The 22,344-nt window shown below is 42.6% G+C and overlaps 1 protein-coding gene across 2 annotated transcripts; it reads left to right on the top strand.

The window, feature by feature from the left end:
• Positions 1-6,085: 6,085 nt before the first annotated feature.
• LOC106582723 (potassium voltage-gated channel subfamily A member 3) lies at positions 6,086-16,783 on the top strand. 2 transcript variants are annotated; one of them, XM_045705747.2, is made up of 3 exons: positions 6,086-8,772; positions 16,087-16,172; positions 16,340-16,783. In XM_045705747.2, the coding sequence occupies exon 1, from the start codon at positions 6,223-6,225 to the stop codon at positions 7,813-7,815; it is 1,593 nt and encodes a 530-aa protein (XP_045561703.1). In that variant the 5' UTR covers positions 6,086-6,222; the 3' UTR covers positions 7,816-8,772; positions 16,087-16,172; positions 16,340-16,783. The 2 variants fall into 2 exon arrangements, 1 of the variants encoding a protein (XP_045561703.1); XR_014382123.1 differs by lacking the exon at positions 6,086-8,772 and adding an exon at positions 10,973-11,550.
• The last annotated feature ends 5,561 nt before the right edge of the window (positions 16,784-22,344 follow it).

Raw genomic sequence — 22,344 nt, 5'->3', positions numbered from 1 at the left:
CATCTGCTGCATGGATCTAATTGGACCAAATTAACCCTAGTGGATCTCTCTCGCTGCCAAATGTTACTCTGGTTGAAATAAATTACCATTTTTATGTTATGTTTATCATGACCTTGACCCGCAATATTGTATAGATCAGGGGTCTCCAAAAGGTTGATTGCGAGCTACTGCCCACTTATGAGTAGCTCGCCACATAATTCTGAAAGTACATAGAATTTTCACCACCGCCAACTCTCACAAACAAATCTCACAAGTATCAGAAACCGCAAGCAATTAATGCAACATTGACATTATCCCACCCCTGGTTAGCCACTATTGGTTTAAAAAGCCAAACCTAACAAAATATCTGCCAATTAATTTCCAGCAATATTGCCCCTCTGTCTGTGTTGTCTACCACTCCATGTGATAACCATTGATGTCATAACCTTTGATGTGACAACCTTCTTGTGGGTTGACAGAAATACTTTCCCCAAATCCTTCCCCAATTAACTGTTATGCAAAGTAGGCTTACCTGGCAGAAATATATCATGAGTAAGTCTGTCATTTGTACTTTATCCATTATTTGCAAACTTTGCCATGAAATGAGCAGCAGCAGTACATAACCATGGCATGACCGACACATTAGATGGCACATTACACTCAAAAAACTAAATTGGTTAGTTTTCTTCCAAACCTAAAAAAAGTTTTATTCTGATGTGATTTCAGCACTGGTATGCACACAGAACATTCCAATTGTGTTGTTTCTCTATTATTATTTTTTAATTTGAGAGTGAAAATCCAAAGAAGTATGAAACCAGGAAAATAAAACTGAGAACGCATTATTTAGGAAAATATAAACATATAAAAAAAAATGTTTGAGGGGGTGATCAAAGATTATATAGGCCCCCCCTGAGTTGTTCATTAACCATTATTTTACTTGGTATATTGGCAGAAAACATAGTGCACTACTTGTATTGTACACTAAGGACCCTGGGAAGAGTTGCGGGGTAGAGGAGAAGAGAAGAATGTGCCTATTTGAAAGGTAGAAAAAAAATAGTAGCTCACAACATTACATTTTTTAAAAAGTAGTTCTCATGCTAGAGAGGTTGGAGACCCCTGGTGTAGAAAGACAGTGTAGTGTGTAGTGATTCCACGCACAGCCAATGGATTACGTATCGGTGGCCCCTGGTCTCTCTCTGGCTCTATTGATTGACAGTGTGCTTTCGAGCTGGAGCGGACGGACAAAAAATACTTGCTTCTCATTAGTCAAAGAGGCACCTAAGCATCGTTGCTATGATAAAACATGAACCGCATTGAAGAAATGTCATCTGGCCTGGTGTACTGTAGTAGAAGTATGACTGGAGTGGCATATTCTCTTTATTCCCCAGTGCAGATCAGACTGTTTTGTTTCTGAGGGAATTATTTTGGTTGTGACCAGTGTGCTTTGGCTTGCCAGGTCCTTGTCCTAAGCTGTGAGACAATCACACAAAGCAGTTTCGAATATCATACTACATTTCAGCGGTACCAAAGATAAACATTCACTCCCAAAATGAAGATGCAGCCCATTTTAAAGTGCTCTTCACTCCTACGATTTGAATGCAGAACAATTCTCATTGGTAGGTTTGAATGGGTTAGAATGTGGTAAATGCACGCAGGGACTTTATATGAAAGCCTATTAACTATTAATGCAAATACTTTATGTGAAATTGAGCATGGGGATGTCTGAAAAGGTTGTTCATGTCCAACCACTGCCCTGGCCTGTTATAGATGGGAGAATCAATCACTTTTGGTGGTGTTTCATTGTGACTGCAACAGTTCAAACCAACTTGATTTGCAGCCTGACTGACATCTTGGATCTCACATTGGTTGTACACAGTGGGGAATTCCATTCTTTCTCTCTCTCTCTCTCTCTCTCTCTCTCTCTCTCTGTCTGTCTCTCGAACACACAAGAACACTTGGATGTCATACGTGAAGATACATATTGTGCACACCCTTCACACCGTCACCAAAATGACATTAGGCAGGTGTGATTAATGATGTCTGAATATGAAATTGGCCTATCAAAGATGTCAGAACTCCTGAATTAATGACTCTTCATCCATGTTAATTTAACACATCGAACCACTTCCAAAAACAGGAAAGGCTTATGAAAACATACATGAAAACATGTTTCTCAAAGTGTAAGATCAGATCCCGAGTGGGTCAGACATGGTTCAGAACAGTTACTCCCTCACTGTTCACAGGGATAAACAAACTGCTTAGTGCTTACACAAATTCCCTGGGTAAATTACCGATTTAAATTGTATTTACTGTTAGCTGAAGATGTGCATTTGGAGAGAGAGCAGGGGGGAAATAAAAAGGGAAAGAGAGACAGAGCGAGAGAGACAGAGAGAGAGACTGAGAGAGAGACACAGAGAGAGAGAGAGAGAGAGAGAGAGAGAGAGAGAGAGAGAGAGAGAGAGAGAAAGAGAGGAGAAGAGAGAAGACAGAGATCCTATCATTGTAACCATGGTAGTCTATTCAGAAGAGGATGTCCATGAAAATGTTTAAATGAAAGGTGTCTCTTCTACCCAGGGTCTTTTCTTTTCTTTTCTTGTATCTGTCACTTTGTTGATCCAACACTAGAGTGATTGAACAGGGCCTTCACATTCAACACAAAGAGCCTATTTCCTCTTTGTCTGACTTGAAAAGCACTTTTCATGATATTTCCTTTAAGAAACATTTGAGAAAATAGTCTCTGCTGTCCTTGTCCCAACAGATGTTTATTGGAAGTTATGTAACATGTCTGTCGCCAACTCAACACTTTTCATCCTATAAAAGCTTACAATGGTTTGTTTCCATGGAGGCCAAACGAGACGTAAACCGTATCCTACGAGGGAGGGGAAGGGTGATCAGCAGCATAATTGCTCTAGTCATTTTGATTTAGTTATTTTTTGTGGCAAAGACTCCAACTTTCATAAATATAAATTACATCAGAGTTTTAGTCTTACAGTTATACACTGAGTGTACAAAACATGCTCTTTCCGTGTCATAGACTGACCAGATGAGTTCAGGTGAAAGCTATGATCCCTTATTGATGTCACTTGTTAAATCCACTTCAGTGTAGATGAAGGGGAGGAAACAGGTTAAAGAAGGATTGTTAAGCTTTGAGACAATTGAGACATGGATTGTGTATGTGTGCCATTTAGAGGGTGAATGGGCAAGACAAAATATTTAAGTGCCTTTGAATGGGGTATGGTAGTAGGTGCCAGCCTCATTTGTTTGAGTGTGTCAAGAACTGCAACGCTGCTGGGGTTTTCGCGCTCAACAGTTTTCCGTGTGTATCAAGAGTGGTCCACCACCCAAAGGATATCCAACCAACTTGACACAACTGTGGGAAGCATTGGAGTCAACATGTGCCAGCATCCCTGTGGAACGCTTTCGACACCTTGTACAGTCCACGCCCCAACAAATTGAGGGCAAAAGGGGGTGCAACTCAATATTAGGAAGGTGTTCCTACTGTTTTGTACACTCATTGTATATGCAAAAAGCCTATAATGCAGTGTTTCATTAACCTTCTGTGGGCTGTGACCCACCTAATGTCTTTTGAATTTAGACAAAATAGACAAAAACATGTTTCTACAACTGGAAAATCCAGAGGTTCTGACCCTCCAATTGGAAAATTCTGCGCCATTCAACCTTTTCTTTGCTCCTTAGCAAATGCAGCCAACTCCAAAAGCCTTAAAAACTCACTCAAAACAATCACTATGAGAATGCAACCTTTCATGAAAATGTAGATTTTGCTTTGTTTCACAAATATAAATAATAACATTTTTGAATCAGTTATAGTTCTTGAAATGTTGCTGTGCAGAACTGGTGCAGGAGCAATCAGATTTTTTCACAGTGAGTTTTTCTTCCTGAATTGCTGGTTTGAGGGAACTTGGTCATACGTTCTTTCGGGGAGGATCTGTTTGTCTGGACAGATGAATGTGTTGCAGCTGACCATAAACCCCTGCCTCTGATGAGCCCTGTCATCATTAATAAGTAATCCGTTGAGATTGAACATTGATGTTGCATTTTCCTCATCAATTCCCCTGCTGCTACAGAGGCAGTTCGGAATACATATATACAGGTGAGCACTGCACTTGTGATATAGTGATCAAAAGTGACTTTATGGCCTATTTTAAGGCTTGAGGTCTGCGTGCTGTCATCTGATAAAATGGGTACAGTGGTAATGGACCTACTGTTGCCACGGCCTCCCCATCTTAGCAATTCATTCATTATTACTGCATACCAGCAGTCTGGACAATAGGCTTCATAGTACACTACATGACCAAAAGTATGTGGACACCTGCTCGTCGAACATCTCATTCCAAAATCATGGGCATTAATATGGAGTTGGTCCCCCCTTTGCTGCTATAACAGCCTCCACTCCTATGGGAAGGCTTTCTACTAGATGTTGGAATATTGCTGGGGGACATTACTTCCATTCAACCACGACAGCATTAATGAGGTCGGGCACTGATATTGGGTGATTAGGCCTGGCTTGTGGTCGGCAATCCAATTCCTCTCATAGGTGTTCCATGGGGTTGAGGTAAGGGCTCTGTGCAGGCCAGTCAAGTTCTTCCACAACGATCTCGACAAACCATTTCTGTATGGATCTCGCTTTGTGCACGGGGGCATTGTCATGCTGAAACAGGAAAGGGCCTTCCCCAAACTGTTGCCACAAAGTTGGAAGCACAGAATCATCTAGAATGTCATTGTTTGCTGAAGCATTGAGATTTCACTTCACTGGAACTAAGGGGCCTAGCCCGAACCATGAAAAACAGCCCCAGACCATCATTCCTCCTCCACCAAACTTTACAGTTGGCACTATGCATTTGGGCAGGAAGCATTCTCCTGGCATCTGCCAAACCCAGATTTGTCCGTCTGACTGCCAGATGGTGAAGTGTGATTCATACTCCAGAGAACACGTTTCCACTGCTCCAGCATCCAATGGCGGAGAACTTTACCTCCCTCCAGCCGATGCTTGGCTTTGCGCATGGTGACCTTGTGCCGCTGCTCGGCCTTGGAAACTCATTTCATTAAGCTCTCGATTAATAGTTCTTGTGCTGACCCTGCTTCCAGAGGGAGTTTGGAACTCGGTAATGAGTGTTGCAACTGAGGACAGACAATTTTTATGCACTACGCGCTTCAGCACTCGCTGAGCCGTTGTTGCGCCTAGACGTTTCCACTTCACAATAACAGCACTTACAGTTGACCAGGGCAGCTCTATCAGGGCAGAAATGTGAAGAACTGACTTGTTGAAAAGGTGGCATCCTATGACAGTGCCATGTTGAAAGTCACTGAGCTCTTCAGTAAGGCAATTCTACTGCCAATGTTTGTCCATGGAAATTGCATGGCAGTGTGCTCGATTTTATAGACCCGTCAGCAGCGGGTGTGGCTGAAATAGCCGAATCCACTAATATGAAGGGATGCAATATGCTTTTGTATATATAGTGTATTACTGACACATTATCTACATAAACAGCGAATAATGATTACTCATGATGAAATGTAGACATAAAATAGCAGCGATTGGGTTATAATTCCTATGTGGTATGAGTCCGTCCACAAGTGCAAGAGATTGATATGTTGATTAGTCATGAATCATTGAGCCATGTTTTGTGGCCATGCGTAACGTTAATAATAGCCTATTTGTATAGCCTACTGTTCAGTCATATGAATGGAGCGCTTATTTCAGCACCATGGAGAGCTACGGTTGTTGGCGCTGAACAGTAAGCAATAATTTTTTTTTTTTTTAAGTCATTCTAACATAGAAATTACTTTTAACCCCTTGCGACAGACGGTTTTGTCATTTAATTGAAATGGTCATCATATTAGACATTGAAATGGTCATCATATTAGAAATGTACACGTACGATCGGGAGATGATAGGGGTTTTGTGATAGCGAAGAATGTTCACAATCAGGGAAAATATAAAATGAGGTAACCATAGGAACCCGATACATTTTGGGAACTTGCTGTTATCCCTTTCTGTCACAAGGTGTGGAAACAAAGTGAGATGGCGCGCGCCTGCTTGTCTATGATTATGTCAAGTTGGGTTCGGATTTGGTGAACGGTGGAAGTGTGTCAGACATATGCGCGACATGGGCGGGAATAGACATGTGTTTATAAACCCCCAGTGTGTGCTTCGTGGGGCGGAAACACTTCACTGTGGCAACGAGCGGAGACGGCGAGGAGAGGGGATGGGAGACGCGTCGCATGAGCGTCGGCTCTGGTTCTCCAAGGGTGTATGGGGAGTTGGCTAGAGGAGGCGCGTTGCAGTCTGACCCCTCCATACCACCTGTGTGGATGACCACTTCAACCTCATCCGACAGCGTTGAGAACCAAGGCTACTCAAAGACGGAGATGGGCGTCGTTACAGTTGAGAACACGTTGGAGGAGTCAATGGCGCTTTCGAGACACCTGTCCGTGGATCGATATGAGCAAGAGCTCGGCTGCGAGAGGGTGGTTATCAACATTTCAGGTTTACGATTCGAAACTCAACTAAAAACTTTCAATCAGTTTCCCAAAACGTTGCTCGGGGACCGGAGAAAGAGGATGCGTTACTTTGACCCACTGAGGAACGAGTATTTCTTCGACAGAAACCGACCCAGCTTTGATGCCATTCTCTATTATTACCAGTCGGGAGGGCGCATCAGGAGACCTGTTAACGTGCCCATTGACATCTTCTCTGAGGAGATCAATTTCTATCAACTCGGGGAAGAGGCTATGGAAAAATTCCGTGAGGATGAAGGATTCATAAAAGAAGAGGAACGTATTTTACCAGATAATGAATTCCAAAAGCAGGTTTGGCTTTTGTTTGAGTACCCTGAAAGCTCTGGGCCAGCTAGGGGAATAGCCATAGTCTCCGTGCTTGTCATTTTAATCTCAATTGTTATATTCTGTTTGGAGACCTTGCCTGAGTTTCGGGATGACAGAGACCCTGTCACTGTGGCACTCACAGTCAACGGGACGGCCTCCTACCACGTAAATCCATTCACCGACCCTTTCTTTGTGATAGAGACACTTTGCATAATATGGTTCTCTTTTGAGTTGCTGGTCAGGTTCTTCGCGTGCCCCAGCAAATCCACGTTCTCAAAAAACATAATGAACATCATCGACATTGTCGCCATATTTCCCTACTTTATCACTTTGGGGACAGAACTGGCTGAGAAGCAGGGTAACGGTCAGCAAGCCATGTCCCTGGCCATTCTCAGAGTGATAAGGCTCGTGAGAGTCTTTCGCATCTTCAAGCTCTCCAGGCACTCTAAGGGGCTACAGATTTTAGGGCAGACACTAAAGGCCAGCATGAGGGAACTTGGACTGTTGATATTTTTCCTTTTTATTGGAGTTATCCTTTTCTCAAGTGCTGTTTACTTTGCTGAGGCCGATGACCCGTCATCCAGTTTTACAAGCATCCCAGATGCGTTTTGGTGGGCTGTGGTCACCATGACTACGGTCGGGTATGGAGACATGCACCCTGTGACCATTGGTGGCAAAATTGTTGGGTCATTGTGTGCTATTGCCGGAGTGTTAACTATTGCTCTCCCTGTGCCAGTTATTGTCTCCAACTTCAATTACTTTTACCATAGGGAGACTGATGGAGAAGAGCACGCACAGTACTTGCATGTCAGGAGCTGCGAGCACCTACCCTCAGCCACAGATGAGCTGAAAAGGACTCGTAGCACCTCATCTCTGGGCAAGTCGGAATATATAGAGGAGGGCATCAACAGTGGGTATAAACAGCCCAATTTCACCAATGAGAATAACCAAAACTGCGTGAACATCAAAAAGATATTTACGGATGTGTAACCGCTTTCAATTTATATGGAGTATGACGATAGATAGAATTCAGTTGCGACGACTATTTTTTTCTATGATGGCTAATCGTGATGTGTAGGTGCATACTGTATCTGTCAGGTGGAGTGTGCACCACACAGGTTCAACCGTACTGTGATCTTTCGATTCGTCCTTGAGTCAAAAATAGGTGTTGACGTTCGGTAGTTCGATAGGTTGTAGGCCTAAGTGTTGCATATTTACCCCCGAATCGAAGTAGAGTTGTCGTTGTGTTTTTTTTTTTTTGAGTGGGAAAGTTCAGTTATCAGTGTTCAGTGTTCTGTGTTCTTGTCATGAATAGCAATATAATCTACAATGTCTGTATGATGTCATTTTCATCGAATGATGACATAGGCTATGCCTGACTGAATGGGAAACCTATGCGTAATGGAAATATCATGGACATAACATACTGTAGCCTGCACTATGAGAGCAGACTGAGTATTGTTTAGGTTTAGGCTCTTTTTGTTCTGATCTGATACAAAAGGGAACTTAGGCTACGTATTTGTTTTATTTTTTACAATGTTACTTGTACCATTACAGCTTATAGCCAAAACATTTTTTTAAAGATATGGAAGGATCAAGACTTTGGAATGCCTTTGATAAAATACCTCCATAAAATCTAAATGTATCATTACGCAGTACATAGGCTAAAATATTTTATATAGCCTACAATTGATAGTGGTACTAATTCTTGGTAATCGATGTATCTTATTAAAATTCGATCCAAAGACAGTCATCGGGACTATTTGGAATTTATTTTCCTGTAAAACATGACTTCATCATGGCGGATAGTGTGAGCATATTGATGAAGACATGGACACAATGCATAGTGCGAGTGGATAGAAGAATGAAGAACAGCAAAGTCACGCCCCCTGGATGCGATTGAGCCCGCGTTGTGATGCAGTCGCCATGACGACTACAGATTCCTGGGTAAGAGCGACTGCCTCTAAATTGAAAATGGCCCATGTGCCATCTATATGAGTCAGAAACATTTATTCTGTTTTCAAAATTGACTACGAAGTGTAAATCGGATGATTTTGGTCATAAAGTCAGTCTCATCCAAAATTGAGTTTTGCGAAATTATAGGAAAAAATGGCAGGCCTAGGTCACAGAATGAAGGGTACCCTAACAGCTTTCCATGGGCTGGGTTTATTTTAATCCTGCCCACAACTCGCAGCACGCAAGTAATCATCAATCATCAATTCGGAGTGCACATAATCATAATGCCCATGATCAATTTGGTTTGACATTTGATATCCCTATGGGGGCCTACGGGGGTAGTTAGGGACCATTGGTAAATTACACAATGTACATGAGACAATAGTTTGAAATGTCAATAGCTCCAAATTGCAATGACTTAAAAAACTCAAACCAATGAAATTGTAGAAATTCATATACAAATATTGAAAGCATTTAATGAGAGAACTAAAAGATGGGCAACATGCAAATATTGTCCCATTTTACATTGTGTTATATATTGACGGTCCGTAACTATCCCCAGAGATAGGCTATCCAAAGTCAAACCAATTTTGCCAGCCTGCTGAAGCTTTTTGCCTAAATAATTTGTTTAACTCTTCCCACCTGCGAACACACAAGAGACACTCACATCAAACCACACCCCAAACCTGTTTAAATTCAGTCACGATCGCTAGCATTTCTAAATGAACCAAATCTAAAACGAAGCCAAATCAGGAAGTGCAGTCACCCTTTAATGTTATCACTTTGCGACATGGCCGCCGGAAAACGTGTGGCGGGGTGACTTGCGCCACAGCACTTTGATTTAGTTTGATAAGATATATCGACGAAAAGTGTTAAAGGGTCAAAGTGTTGTTTTTTAAAACTGATTTGCCTCATGATTTGTCAACTCGTGTACATTTTCTCAGTCCTTCACATCGAAGTGGTGCTGCAGTTTTGCATTGAAACAAGACTATTTTTGAGTCTGATCAACTGTAGGCTACTAACAACAGCCGATGCATAGTCTAGACTACTATGGGGAGATTTTCCTAGCCACCGTGCCTCTACATCAGCATTGCTTGCTGTTTGGGGCTTTAGGCTGGGTTTCTGAATAAACACTTTGTGACATCTGCTGATGTACAAAGAGCTTTATAAATACATTTTATTTTATTTGGCCAATCCTCAAAGGGCTTTAGTTTTTGAGATACCCCTACCTACCCGAGGTAGAACAAAACACAACCACATTTTTTCCACATCTTTTACAGTATGTCTCCCATTTATTTACATTTAAGTCATTTAGCAGACGCTCAAGAGCGACTTACAAAATGGTGCATTCACCTTATGATATCCAGTGGAACAACCACTTTACAATAGTGCATCTAAATCTTTTAAGGGGGGGGGTGGGGGGGTTAGAAGGATTACTTTATCCTATCCTAGGTATTCCTTAAAGAGGTGGGGTTTCAGGTGTCTCCGGAAGGTGGTGATTGACTCCGCTGTCCTGGCGTCGTGAGGGAGCTTGTTCCACCATTGGGGTGCCAGAGCAGCGAACAGTTTTGACTGGGCTGAGCGGGAACTGTGCTTCCTCAGAGGTAGGGGGGCCAGCAGGCCAGTGGTGGATGAACGCAGTGCCCTTGTTTGGGTGTAGGGCCTGATCAGAGCCTGAAGGTATGGAGGTGCCGTTCCCTTCACAGCTCCGTAGGCAATCACCATGGTCTTGTAGCGGATGCGAGCTTCAACTGGAAGCCAGTGGAGAGAGCGGAGGAGCGGGGTGACGTGAGAGAACTTGGGAAGGTTGAACACCAGACGGGCTGCGGCGTTCTGGATGAGTTGTAGGGGTTTAATGGCACAGGCAGGGAGCCCAGCCAACAGCGAGTTGCAGTAATCCAGACGGGAGATGACAAGTGCCTGGATTAGGACCTGCGCCGCTTCCTGTGTGAGGCAGGGTCGTACTCTGCGAATGTTGTAGAGCATGAACCTACAGGATCGGGTCACCGTGATGTTAGTGGAGAACGACAGGGTGTTGTCCAGGATCACGCCAAGGTTCTTAGCACTCTGGGAGGAGGACACAAGGGAGTTGTCAACCGTGATGGCGAGATCATGGAACGGGCAGTCCTTCCCCGGGAGGAAGAGCAGCTCCGTCTTGCCGAGGTTCAGCTTGAGCTGGTGATCCGTCATCCACACTGATATGTCTGACAGATTTATGAAATGGATGGTTGTGTAAAAAATATTTTACTGCAAAAGGGGTTAAAAACACAATGTATTTTTGTCAGGCAGAACCATACAGAACTGAATGAGTACAAATTCAACTTAGAAAGTTGTCTATTATTCAGCTACCAAAAGGTAATGCTTACATTCATCAGAAATACATCTATGGTTGCTAGCCAAGCCGTCTGGCCGTTCATTCTGTCGGTTAGGTTGCCAGAGACTCTACCCAGTTGAGTCTTTTTGTTCTATATCTATGGACGCGACACAGTCATTTGTTCTAAATGTTCCGTTGCCATGCTGGTTGGCAACGCTCTTATCCCTTGCTTGTTAGCTAGCCAACTACTGCTAACACAGTCAGGTCAAACAGTACAGCTATAATAACAGCGAAGTAGCTGCATATGCGTTTGTTTAAGCTGTTTTGGATACATCCATAACAATGAGCTAATGATGCGCGATTTTGCCTGGCATAGAAAATGTGCTCTTTCATCAGGACACTTCAGAGGAGCTAGCCAACTACACAGCTAACACAATCACTTCAAACTGAAGCTAGTAAGACAGCAAACTAGCTGTATTTCATGACGTTTGACCTGTTTTTCTATTGACATTTCTCTGTATATATCCATGATTTCGACTGGCTGAGAAAAGATGTGTGTCCATTCTGTCTGTCAGGAGGTCTATGTGTAGCTGGTGTATAGGAGTCAGGCGCAGGACAGCAGATAAGAGTAAATAAACGTATTTTACTCAACATATAATAAATGCAATACAAAAACAGAGCCCACAATAACGGACCTACCTACATAGAAACAATCACTCACAAACAAACATGGGGGACCAGAGGGTTAAATAATGAACAGGTAATTGGGGGATTGAAACCAGGTGTGTAAGACAAAGACAAAACAAATGAAAAGTGGATCAGCGATGGCTAGAAGGCCGGTGACGTCGACCGCCGCCCGAACAAGGAGAGGGACAGACTTCGGCGGAAGTCGTGACGCTATCAGTTAGGTTAACCAGCCTTACACACCTGGTTTCAATCCCCAGTCTTTTTGTTCTATATCTATGGATGCAACCCAGTCTTTTTGTTCTATATCTATGGACACGACCCAGTCGTTCTAAATGTTCCGTGCAACACTATTACCATTTAGATTTTAGTCATTTAGCAGACGCTCTTATCCAGAGCGACTTACAGTAGTGAGTGCAGACATTTTTATACTTCTCCGTGGGAATCAAACCCACAACCCTGGTGTTGCAAGCACCATGTTCTACCATCTGAGCCACACGGCCCAACACGGGACACACTTACTTGCTAGCTAGCCAAGCTAGAATAGCTGCATTTTATTTTGTTTGACCTGTTTTTCTATTTACATTTACATTTTTTTTGTATACATAGCCATAACAATTATGCTGATTCAAGATTTCAACTGGCTGAGAAAAGATGTCTGTCTTGTCCTGAAACGTTAATTCTCTATAGGACAGTGGAGATCCGATTTCAATATTGAAACAATGTTGCACATTTCGAGAGACAGAGAGCAATGTTTATATAAAGCTGTGTTGTTGCAAACCAAGTGTTAGGCTAGAAGCAAGGTGAAATAATGTCTAGATGCTTTTTACAGTGGAGATCAAGTTAATTAACTGTCCGGGTGAGCTGATGGGACACTGGATGAGCAGGAATTAGCCTGATGGAACAGAAAACAACATTTTTGCATCATAGACTTACCCGTGCTAAACTGATTTTTTTAGTATGGCTTAGTGGTACTAACAATGCTTGTTTTGATCAACCCGTCGTAGAAAACCTGCATAAAGTAAGCGCGGCCCTGTCAGTTTTATTGTCCAATTATGTTGCTTTCTCTGTGTCTGTATAGGAAACCCCCCTAGTCCTTCTTTAAAATATAATGAATATGAAAAAGTACAGGGTTTCTGTAGTTTGACAGAGTTTTCCTCCTCCCCAAGGCCAGGAGTATTTCCAGGAGTTTTTTGTGACCTGATTAGAAAAACTCTGGTCCCATCATAGCCTATATATAGCCTATATACAGCATACCATATAAGGTCTGGAGTTTTACCTTGTTAAGTTACCAGATCAGGAAAAACTATGGCCCCCAGAAACGTTTTTTTCACCACACCACTCTGGGACCTGTGGTGCCACCTCTGCGTTGCGATTCCACAGATGGATTACCAGCCCGCCTTGAAGGAGAGAGCAAAGAGCCCTCCTTGAGCCTTAATGTGATAAATAGGTTGACCTATAAACTAATGAAACAAGCATTTACCGAAAAATCAACTTTATAAAATGGTTTCATAGTTTTTGTGTAGCCTATATCCGAGACAACAAATTGATGAGACACAATCAATTATGCATTCAATTAATAAACATGTTTTTGGTTGTGTTATTGCATGCAAAAAAGAGGATCAACATAGACCTAACACCAAAGAGCAGCAATAATATCAATGTAGGTCTACTTAAACTGCCCATTCGAAATATTATAGCTATGTTATAGCCATATTTTATTATCTGAAATCTTGCAGTCCTGAGTCATTCATTACCATTCCTTCTCATTACTAGTAGGCCATGGGCCAGAGAGACACATTTCATTTTTATTCCACCTAGGGGTGGCAAAGTCTAATGATGATTTTCATTAAGGTTCATGTCAGTAGGCTATATTTTGATCTGATACCCACATATCGGAGGTAGCTAAATGTGGAGGTAGCTAAATCACTGCATTATATGTTATGACCCCTATGCGGTTAGTTGGGCCAACAGAAATGTAATTTTGTATTATCATGGAACAATCTTTTCATACTGATAGACAGTATTATTAACTTCATAATACAACACCAATTAAGGTATGAAACAATTGAAATGGTAATGAATCTCTATGGGCCCACCTTGGGGGATCAAAGGTTATACATGTAAACATTTTGGGGTACATCGAGACAGAAAGGTCAGTATTTAGATGTGCTCTATTATCACATGGCACCCTAGATGATAACTACATCACATTTCACACAGAACAACGAGACCCATTGGGATTTTTTGTTGTTGTTGTCATTATAGATTTCAGTCCCAGATGGCCACCATTGATTTCAATGGGGAGGGACTGCATTGATTTTTCATGGCGATAACTGAATACATAGTTGGTGTAATAAGAACAATAAAATGTGTGCTACAATGAGGACATGACAATATGATGGCCCAAGTATGTCAGTTATATGTATTTAGCCAAATATGACCAGAATAGTGGTAAAAAAAATGCCAGAAAAAGCTGTCTGAATTGTTGAGTTTTGTAGCCATTTCAAATGTATTACATTAAAACACCTAGAAAATGTTTTAGAAGCATTTACTGATGTCTATTGATGAAAATGATATGCAATATGGTTCTATAAATTGTGTTATCAAGAAATGTGATGTGAAACCCGCCCCGTACATTGCACCCTATATGAAATCCCATAGAAATGCATTACGTCCAGCAAAGAGGTACATGTACCCCAAAATGTCTTCATAACGAGCACACCAAGCGTGACATAAAGCTAGGAAAAGTCTAAACAATGATGCCTAGCTATTGCTGACCACAGGGTACACATTTTCCAATATGGCCGCCAAACAGGCTCCACTGCATTTAATTGGATGGGCAGCACGTAGCCTAGCTGTTAAGAACATTGGGCCAGTAACAAAAATGTTGCTGGTTCAAATTCCAGAGCCAACTAGGGGGAAAATCTATCGATGTGCCTTTTAGCAAGTCGCTCTGGATAAGAGCTTCTGATAAATTACTAAAATGTAAATGTCTGACATTGCCACAACTCTTTCAATAATGATAACTCCAAAATGATTCTGATTATACAGATTACACATCCAATTTAGCCAGGTTTGCAAAATAGATAATCTTTGTAAAATATATAGCAGAAATATGCCAAAACACAATTCATACCTGGTTTTGGTCAGTATTTGCATCCCTCATTCTATATTTTATTTTCAAACAATGAAAAAGTATCTTTAATATTCCTAAAGGGATATTTCACTGGTTTGTAGTGATTTTAATGATATACCGTTAGCTGTTCCTCTCACAACAAACAGAAAGGCCATATAGGCCTAAAGGCCCCAAAAAAATGAGACGGCAGTGGACATAGACAACCCATGCACACACACCAGCATACATGGAAACAAATGTGCCATGGCAAATACATAAAAAGGAGAAAATGACAAATGCAATAACACATGAAAAAATAAAGAAATACATGAATTATTATTATTGTCAATCACTGATAACTAATCACTTATAACATCAATGAAGATGAGCAGCCTAATTATACTGATTCATAATGAATCATGATAATTAGGTCACGTCTTTTGAAAGTAAAAATGTGAGAAGGACAGTACATGCACAATGTAACGTCAACAAAATAATGCAAACAACATATTGCTGAGTTTTTTCACTCTCACCGTCTGGGGGCTGTAGGGCTGGTCATTTGCACCGTACTCCCGCGGGGTATTGTCCCTGTTCTGCTCTGCGGTCTCCCTCTCCATCCCGCAGTAAGAGCAGCTGTTACGATGAATCATAGCAATCACCAGCCATGGTGCACCGTGCCATTCCATCAAGGCTGATCAGACCCAATTCACCTAGATTGAATCAGTTACGCACAATTTAGATTTAGTTTAAATCTAAATGGACATAATAGGGCCTGACTATCCCAGTAAAAAATACATCATCCTAGTTGAGAAACCATTTGACATTTGAAAGTGATAGTGCTGAATGCAGGAGAAAATTGTAGTAGCCTAATTAATTGGTTGTTAAAATGGGCTAGAGCAGAATTAGCTTCGCAGATCTCTTTTTATGTCCTTATAAATTTACCCACCACTACTTGAAAAGGGCCATTAACAAAAACAACGCTCAGTACTGCCACCAAGTGAGATAACTTATGTAGGACAGACAGGATAATTCATTGTTATGTTCCACATTATGATAGTCTAGACTCTTTTATTTCCATATCAAACATGCATAATTCAATCAAAGATTAATGAACTGATACTGGCAGTATATGTAAGGATGTATGACTTGACAGACTCCTAAATCACATGTAATTTCCCCTTTTTCACAGGATGGACATTTTCATCACCCCATCTCAACCTGCCAACAACCATCACCCAACTGACAATGCAGCAGCAAAACACCTGCACTCTGGAGGTAATTTCCTTGTGTAATGTGGTGGATTATGATGTAAATGAATGAGAGAACTTATCGTCTTGGACATACTGTACATAGTCATAAAAACTTCCTGAGTTTCACCTTAAGTATTTTGACTGACCCATAATAGACTTTAACGTCAGTGTCTCAATCTCTTACCTCCAAAGGCCTACAGGAGGATTACCCTGACACATCACTATGGGATTCAAGCTCCACCAGCACATCCCTCCACCAACACAAATGTTCCACACATACACACTGTACTGTACTGGCCCTCAGAGAGACACCAGAGGCAAGGTGCCACGGACACAGTGCCTTCAGCTGAGACCTCACCTCCCCTCCAATGGACTGCCTGGGGGAAAGGAGCATGTGCTGCACGCTGTCTCTTCCCTAGTGTCTTAGTTCTGGAATAAGATCCCAGAGAGACCAGTACAAGAGGACACACTGTGTATGTTTCCGTTATGTATCTCCCTAGTCTTCAGCAGGACTGTGTTTGGTCTATAGCTACCCCCAGTGGAGTACAGGTCATGTTTTGTAGCATCACAATGTATTCATGGTGTTTTGTCGTTGTCCCAGGACAAATGTAAGCACATAAATGTGTCTGCAAATCAGACAGCGTTTGCATGTTGTTACTTAAGTGAAAATCATTTCAGTGTCACAAATTGGGATTGTTCATCTCAAGAGGTGAATGTCTTTGAGAAAATGTATTTAACACACTCACACACGCGCAAGCACACACATATTATTGCATTCCTCCACAGGAGGTTGGTGGCACCTTAATTGGGGAGGACGGGCTCGTGGTAACGGCTGTAGCGGAATATTTGGAATGGTATCAAATACAACAAACACATGGTTTCCAGCCATTATTATGAGCCGTCCTCCCCTCAGCAGCCTCCACTGCATTCCTCCACTTTTTTTCCTTCCTCCTCCTCTCTCTTCCCATTCTACACTCTCATCTCCTCTTTCCAACATTTTATCTTCTTCACCAATAGCGACAATAATTGCATGGGGAAAGTCATCAGATTATCTACTCTTCAGAAGCAGTGGCCAAATGACGTCACAGCTGCAGGTTGTTCCAGGTGGCTTATCAGAAGTGCTGAGTGACTTTGTTCTCTCTGACCTCTTTCTCGAAACATGGTCCACTCTTCGCTTCTCCCCACTTCATTTTTTTGTATCGTTGGGGAAATTAAAACTTGCCTGTGAGTTACCCTAGCAATAAATCACTTGTCAGCAAAACTCACCATTACTGCTAATGTGGAAAACCTCAAGCTGCAGTTCAGTGCATCTCCCAAGATTCCTAAATGAGTCATGTGATTCCATTTCTATTTAGTCAACCCCACACATGCGTTACATACATTATATCTATGTAATGTGACATGTTTGTGAGTTTGAGACTGTGTGTGTGTGTGACTGTGAAAGTGTGTGACAGTGTTTGTGTCGGTGGGAATGTGTGCAGCATGTACAGTACTGAATACATGTACGCTTGAGCCGATACCCAGCTGTAAAATGTAGATAGTCTCAGCTGGTACTGTACGCCTGGCTGACTGCACTCTAGAACCCTTGGCATCGGAGTGCTGAGAGACACACACTTCTCAGGAGAGCCACTCTCTCTATTGCCAGGAATGAGGAACCATCCCCTTCATACATCCACACACACACACACACACACACACACACACACACACACACACACACACACACACACACACACACACACACACACACACACACACACACACACACACACACACACACACACACACACACACACACACACACACACGTCATTCATATCATAGATTAGTTGCACAAAATGAATCCAAGCCCCCGTGTTCTCTGTGGCTCGGTAGGGGCTCTGGCTGCAGGCAGACGTATGTACGTGTGCACGTTTGTGTCATGCTCATGCAGAGGAGGAGAGGAGACCCCGAGCATAGTCCTTCCACTCTCAGGCAGACATCTGCCACATGAAAAGAGTGATGCTGTGATGCAGAAAGGAGTGATGCAGATGGGGCGGCAGGTAGCCTAGCGGAGTGTTGGGCCAATAACAGAAAGGTCGCTGGTTCAAATCCCCAAGGCAGCAAGGTGAAAAGTCTGTCGATGTGCCCTTGAGCAAGGCACTTAACCCTAAAACTGATTTAAAAAGGTACATTATATGGCATCAGCCAGTAACAGCATGCTTCAGACATAGTGCTGTTATTACTCTGGGTGCAAACTGCAAAGCATCCATCTACTCTTCAGAGGATGTCTAATGACAGACTGGGGGTGTATTTATAAAGTTCACTCTTCTGAATCATGACTCTGCATTCAACGCTTTGAGTCAAGACAAAGGGAAGCCCACCAATCATATCATGAGGAGTGTACACATACATGCTTTTCTCTCAATGGATCTAAATACCAAGCCAGTCAGTAAAGAATGGGTTTTAGTGTAAAATGTTTATTGTACACTGTGCTTAGCTCTTTGGCTGTATGTATAACGATGATCCACTATCTGATCAGTTGAAGGAGCTCGAACGGGACCAAGGATACCAGAGATTACGGAAAATGTATAAATAAATTCATCAAGAATTTAAAGGGGAAAGAAGACTCTTATTACTTTCATTGCTAAGTATGAATACCACAGTTGCAAAACTGTTTCAATTTCTAACATTGTCATTGCCCCCAAAATGTCCCAGTCAACAAAGTCAGACAAATCCTTATGGTATTACAAGGCCTGTTTCAATAAACTGCTTTAGTGTTGTATTGGACACTGTAAAATGCATTTGTCTCTAGAAAGAAATGCAAAGTGCTGTGTCACTGTGCTTTGACTTTACCTCTAATATCCTGGATGTGAGGAGAGAGGGAGACTCTCCAGGAGTGATGTAACGACAGGGCATCCTCTCCTCTGCCTTATGAATCCCTAGGAGCAGTCACCATAGCAACAATATTAGACTAAGCACAAGACTGTTCAATGGTAGAGGAATTTCAGGTTGGAATGTAACAATATAGTCCTATTAAACACACTAGTTATATATAATCATGTTATTAAAACCGTCATAATTTAACGGCTCTCCATCTCGATAGTCCTTAAAACACACTGATGGAAGAGACCAGAAACACAAACAGACTTCAGAATCAATAAGCCCACGCGGAAAGGAACTCACTATCAACAGTCACCAGGGATTCACTATCAACAGTCACCAGGAATTCACTATCAAAAGTCACCAGGAATTAACTATCAACAATCACCATTAAAACAACCAGATTCAGTTGCATTCTGTTTCAATTTCTAACATTGTCATTGTCCCCAAAATGTTGCCCCCATTCATTGACAGCTGCCCAAAACCTCCCAGCTCAGGGGACGACGTGACCCAGGGACCTCTAGGTTGCCTCTGTAATCCCCCAGATGTCTACACTGAATGCCAGGTCCAGCTTCCTAGCCTCGCATACGTTGTCCAGGCTGCAGCGTAACTGGATCTCTCTGGACCTCCTCTCTCCTGTCCGTGCACACTACAGCACAGGGACACAGAGAAGGACAAGAGAATGTTCGACTGTTACAGCACTTAACCTTGGGTCTCTTTGAGAACTGTTCACTCAGGGTGTCTACATTGCCAACGCCGCTTGTCTAGCATCTAAACATACGCTCTGTCTCAAACAGAGCTCCTCACTCCTGCTCCTTAGCTACTCAGGGTGTGGGAAATCATTTGGTTAGTTGGTGAATCAGGTGTTATTTCACACTAAGTTTGGACCCCCCCCCCGTCCCCCCCCCCCCCCAAAAAAAACTATACTGCAGAAACAACTCCTCAACCACAAAATACCTCTTCAGATCCAAATATATCCAAAAGGGCTAGGGGCTAGGAGGTAGAGGATAGCCAGTTGTTTCTGGCCCATACCCCAGTAACACACATGGAAGTTCCGTCATGGCACGCAGGGAATCCCCTGCTATCAGTAGCACTGATTCATCCCTGCCTCTCACTGACTGGGCCTGAGTCATGCAGCAGCAGAGCCAAACTAAACTCACATGAGCTCATAGAAAATGGTTCCCTGCAGTAATGGGATAGTTTACTGGTTGGTGTCTTCATTTATTCACTGTTCGTGCAGTCGTCGGAAATGCACATTTTATGAATGTGACCTTTTGAGTGAAATGTCACATTTCCACGGACCATAATCTTTGACCTATGCAAACCTATGATCAATAAAATACTGTCCCTACTGACAGCTTGTTGGTCTATAGCGGTATATGTGTTCAACTCTATCTGAGGTGAACTAGTCTGCTAGGCTGAGAGGGAGGCTACTGCTGATGCTGCTGCTGTTGCCGCAGTGATATGAATGCCCTTGTGGTTCTCTCTCCTGGTGTCCTGGCTCGGCTCCAGTGTCTGCTCCGTGGTCACGCCCTCCATGCTGCCTGCCCTGCTGTGGCTGTACGTTGTCCAGGCTGCAGCGTAACTGGATCTCTCTGGACCTCCTCTCTCTTGTCCGTGCACACTACAGCACAGGGACACAGAGAAGGACAAGAGAATGTTCGACTGTTACAGCACTTAACCTTGGGTCTCTTTGAGAACTGTTCACTCAGGGTGTCTACATTGCCAACGCCGCTTGTCTAGCAGCACTCTACAGTATGTATAGGCTACCTTGTTTTCTTTCAGTATCCTGTATGGTAAGTATACCACATCCCCTAGCTCTAGTCCTTATGGTACCTCAAGAGACAGCCCAGTAATAGTCTCTCTCTCCAACACAATTGTGTTGAAATGACTCACATCCCAAGGGGATTGAAAATGTATCGGAAAAACCTTTTGCTTCAGGGTGCACAATCGCTAGTTGTCCTAAGAAAAAGAATGTAGAACTTAATCTGTTGACAGTATACAGACTACAGGAAGGTCATTTCAGTCCAAGTTGCCCATGAGACTGAAGACGGACCGACACTAATGAGGGTGTTGTTCAAAGGTGGGAATTACATCATCTTTTCCAGTAGCAAGAGAATGTGTTTTCATGCATTTAACAAATGCAGGGAAGTACATGATATCATCCGTGCCCTCTCCGCTGGGATTTTCCTGGATGTGCTACCTGATCTTGGCTGATAAGCTATTAACTGTAATACAATTCAGTACACCTTTGAATGAAGGTGTCCTTGAATCCCTCTTTGAACCAATACTGTCAGTGAATCATTCTACACATAAACATTTCAAAGTACATATTTGGTGTACTTCATCAACCAGTTACTGTGATTCTCTCTTTGCATTATGAACAGTGACATTTGTTTATTCTTTATATGCCATTTAGCAGACACTTTCATACAAAGCAATGTGGGCATACATTTCACATAGGGTTGGTCCTGGGAATTGAACCCATTGCTCTGGCATTCCAAGTGCCATGCTCTACCAACTGAGCTACAGGGTAACATGTTGATTTTGTGTGTGTGCGTGTGCATGCTTGTGCATGTGTGATTAAGCTGTTGAGACTGGGCAGTAATAAGGCAGGCGTCGTCTTATAAGAGGAGGCTGTCAAGCGTGTGGCTGGTGCATTGCAGTGTCAATAGTCCTCCGCCTGGAACACACCACTCCCTGCTCTCTGCTACCTTCCACATAAATAGACAGCCCTCCAGAGAATTACAACACTACTCAGGCTGTGAGAGACATACACTTATACTGCCTATTCAATACGTCTAATTAAGCTAACACAAGCTGTATGTAAATGACAGGAAACAGATGCATCAAGAACATCCACTGGAGTTAATATTGAACGATAGCCACTAACTGCATCACATATTGTCCTGCCATACCGCAGCACTATATGTCAATGGGACCAAGGTCAGAAAACTGGGTTGCGCTACCTGGCATTATCTGAAGAAAAAGCGGCCATACTGTAAGTGTCAAAGACAAAAAGCCTTAGATTCACCACTCAAGGTTATTCTCTCAACTCTCCTTTCATGCTGCGCGGTGGTATTGACAGATCAGGAGAAGAGGACGGGTGGGGAGCGAACGGAAATCGATACCCCTTAGACTCCATTCACTGTTGTTGGCCCCCAGCCCACTCCTCCACCACCGTGTGATTAAAACACACACCATTAGAGCGCTAGGTTCCTTCACGTTTAATTCAAGTGACAGCTAATGCAACATGAACTGAGTTTCAGAGGCTGCATTAACAGTTTCGTAATGGGCCCTTCGCTCATAAATAATGTCTATGCTGTCATGGGGAA

Source organism: Salmo salar, chromosome 22 (assembly GCF_965601325.2).
Source record: "Salmo salar chromosome 22, fSalSal1, whole genome shotgun sequence".
Lineage (NCBI taxonomy): Eukaryota > Metazoa > Chordata > Actinopteri > Salmoniformes > Salmonidae > Salmo > Salmo salar.
This window is presented reverse-complemented; position numbering and strand designations above follow the sequence as displayed.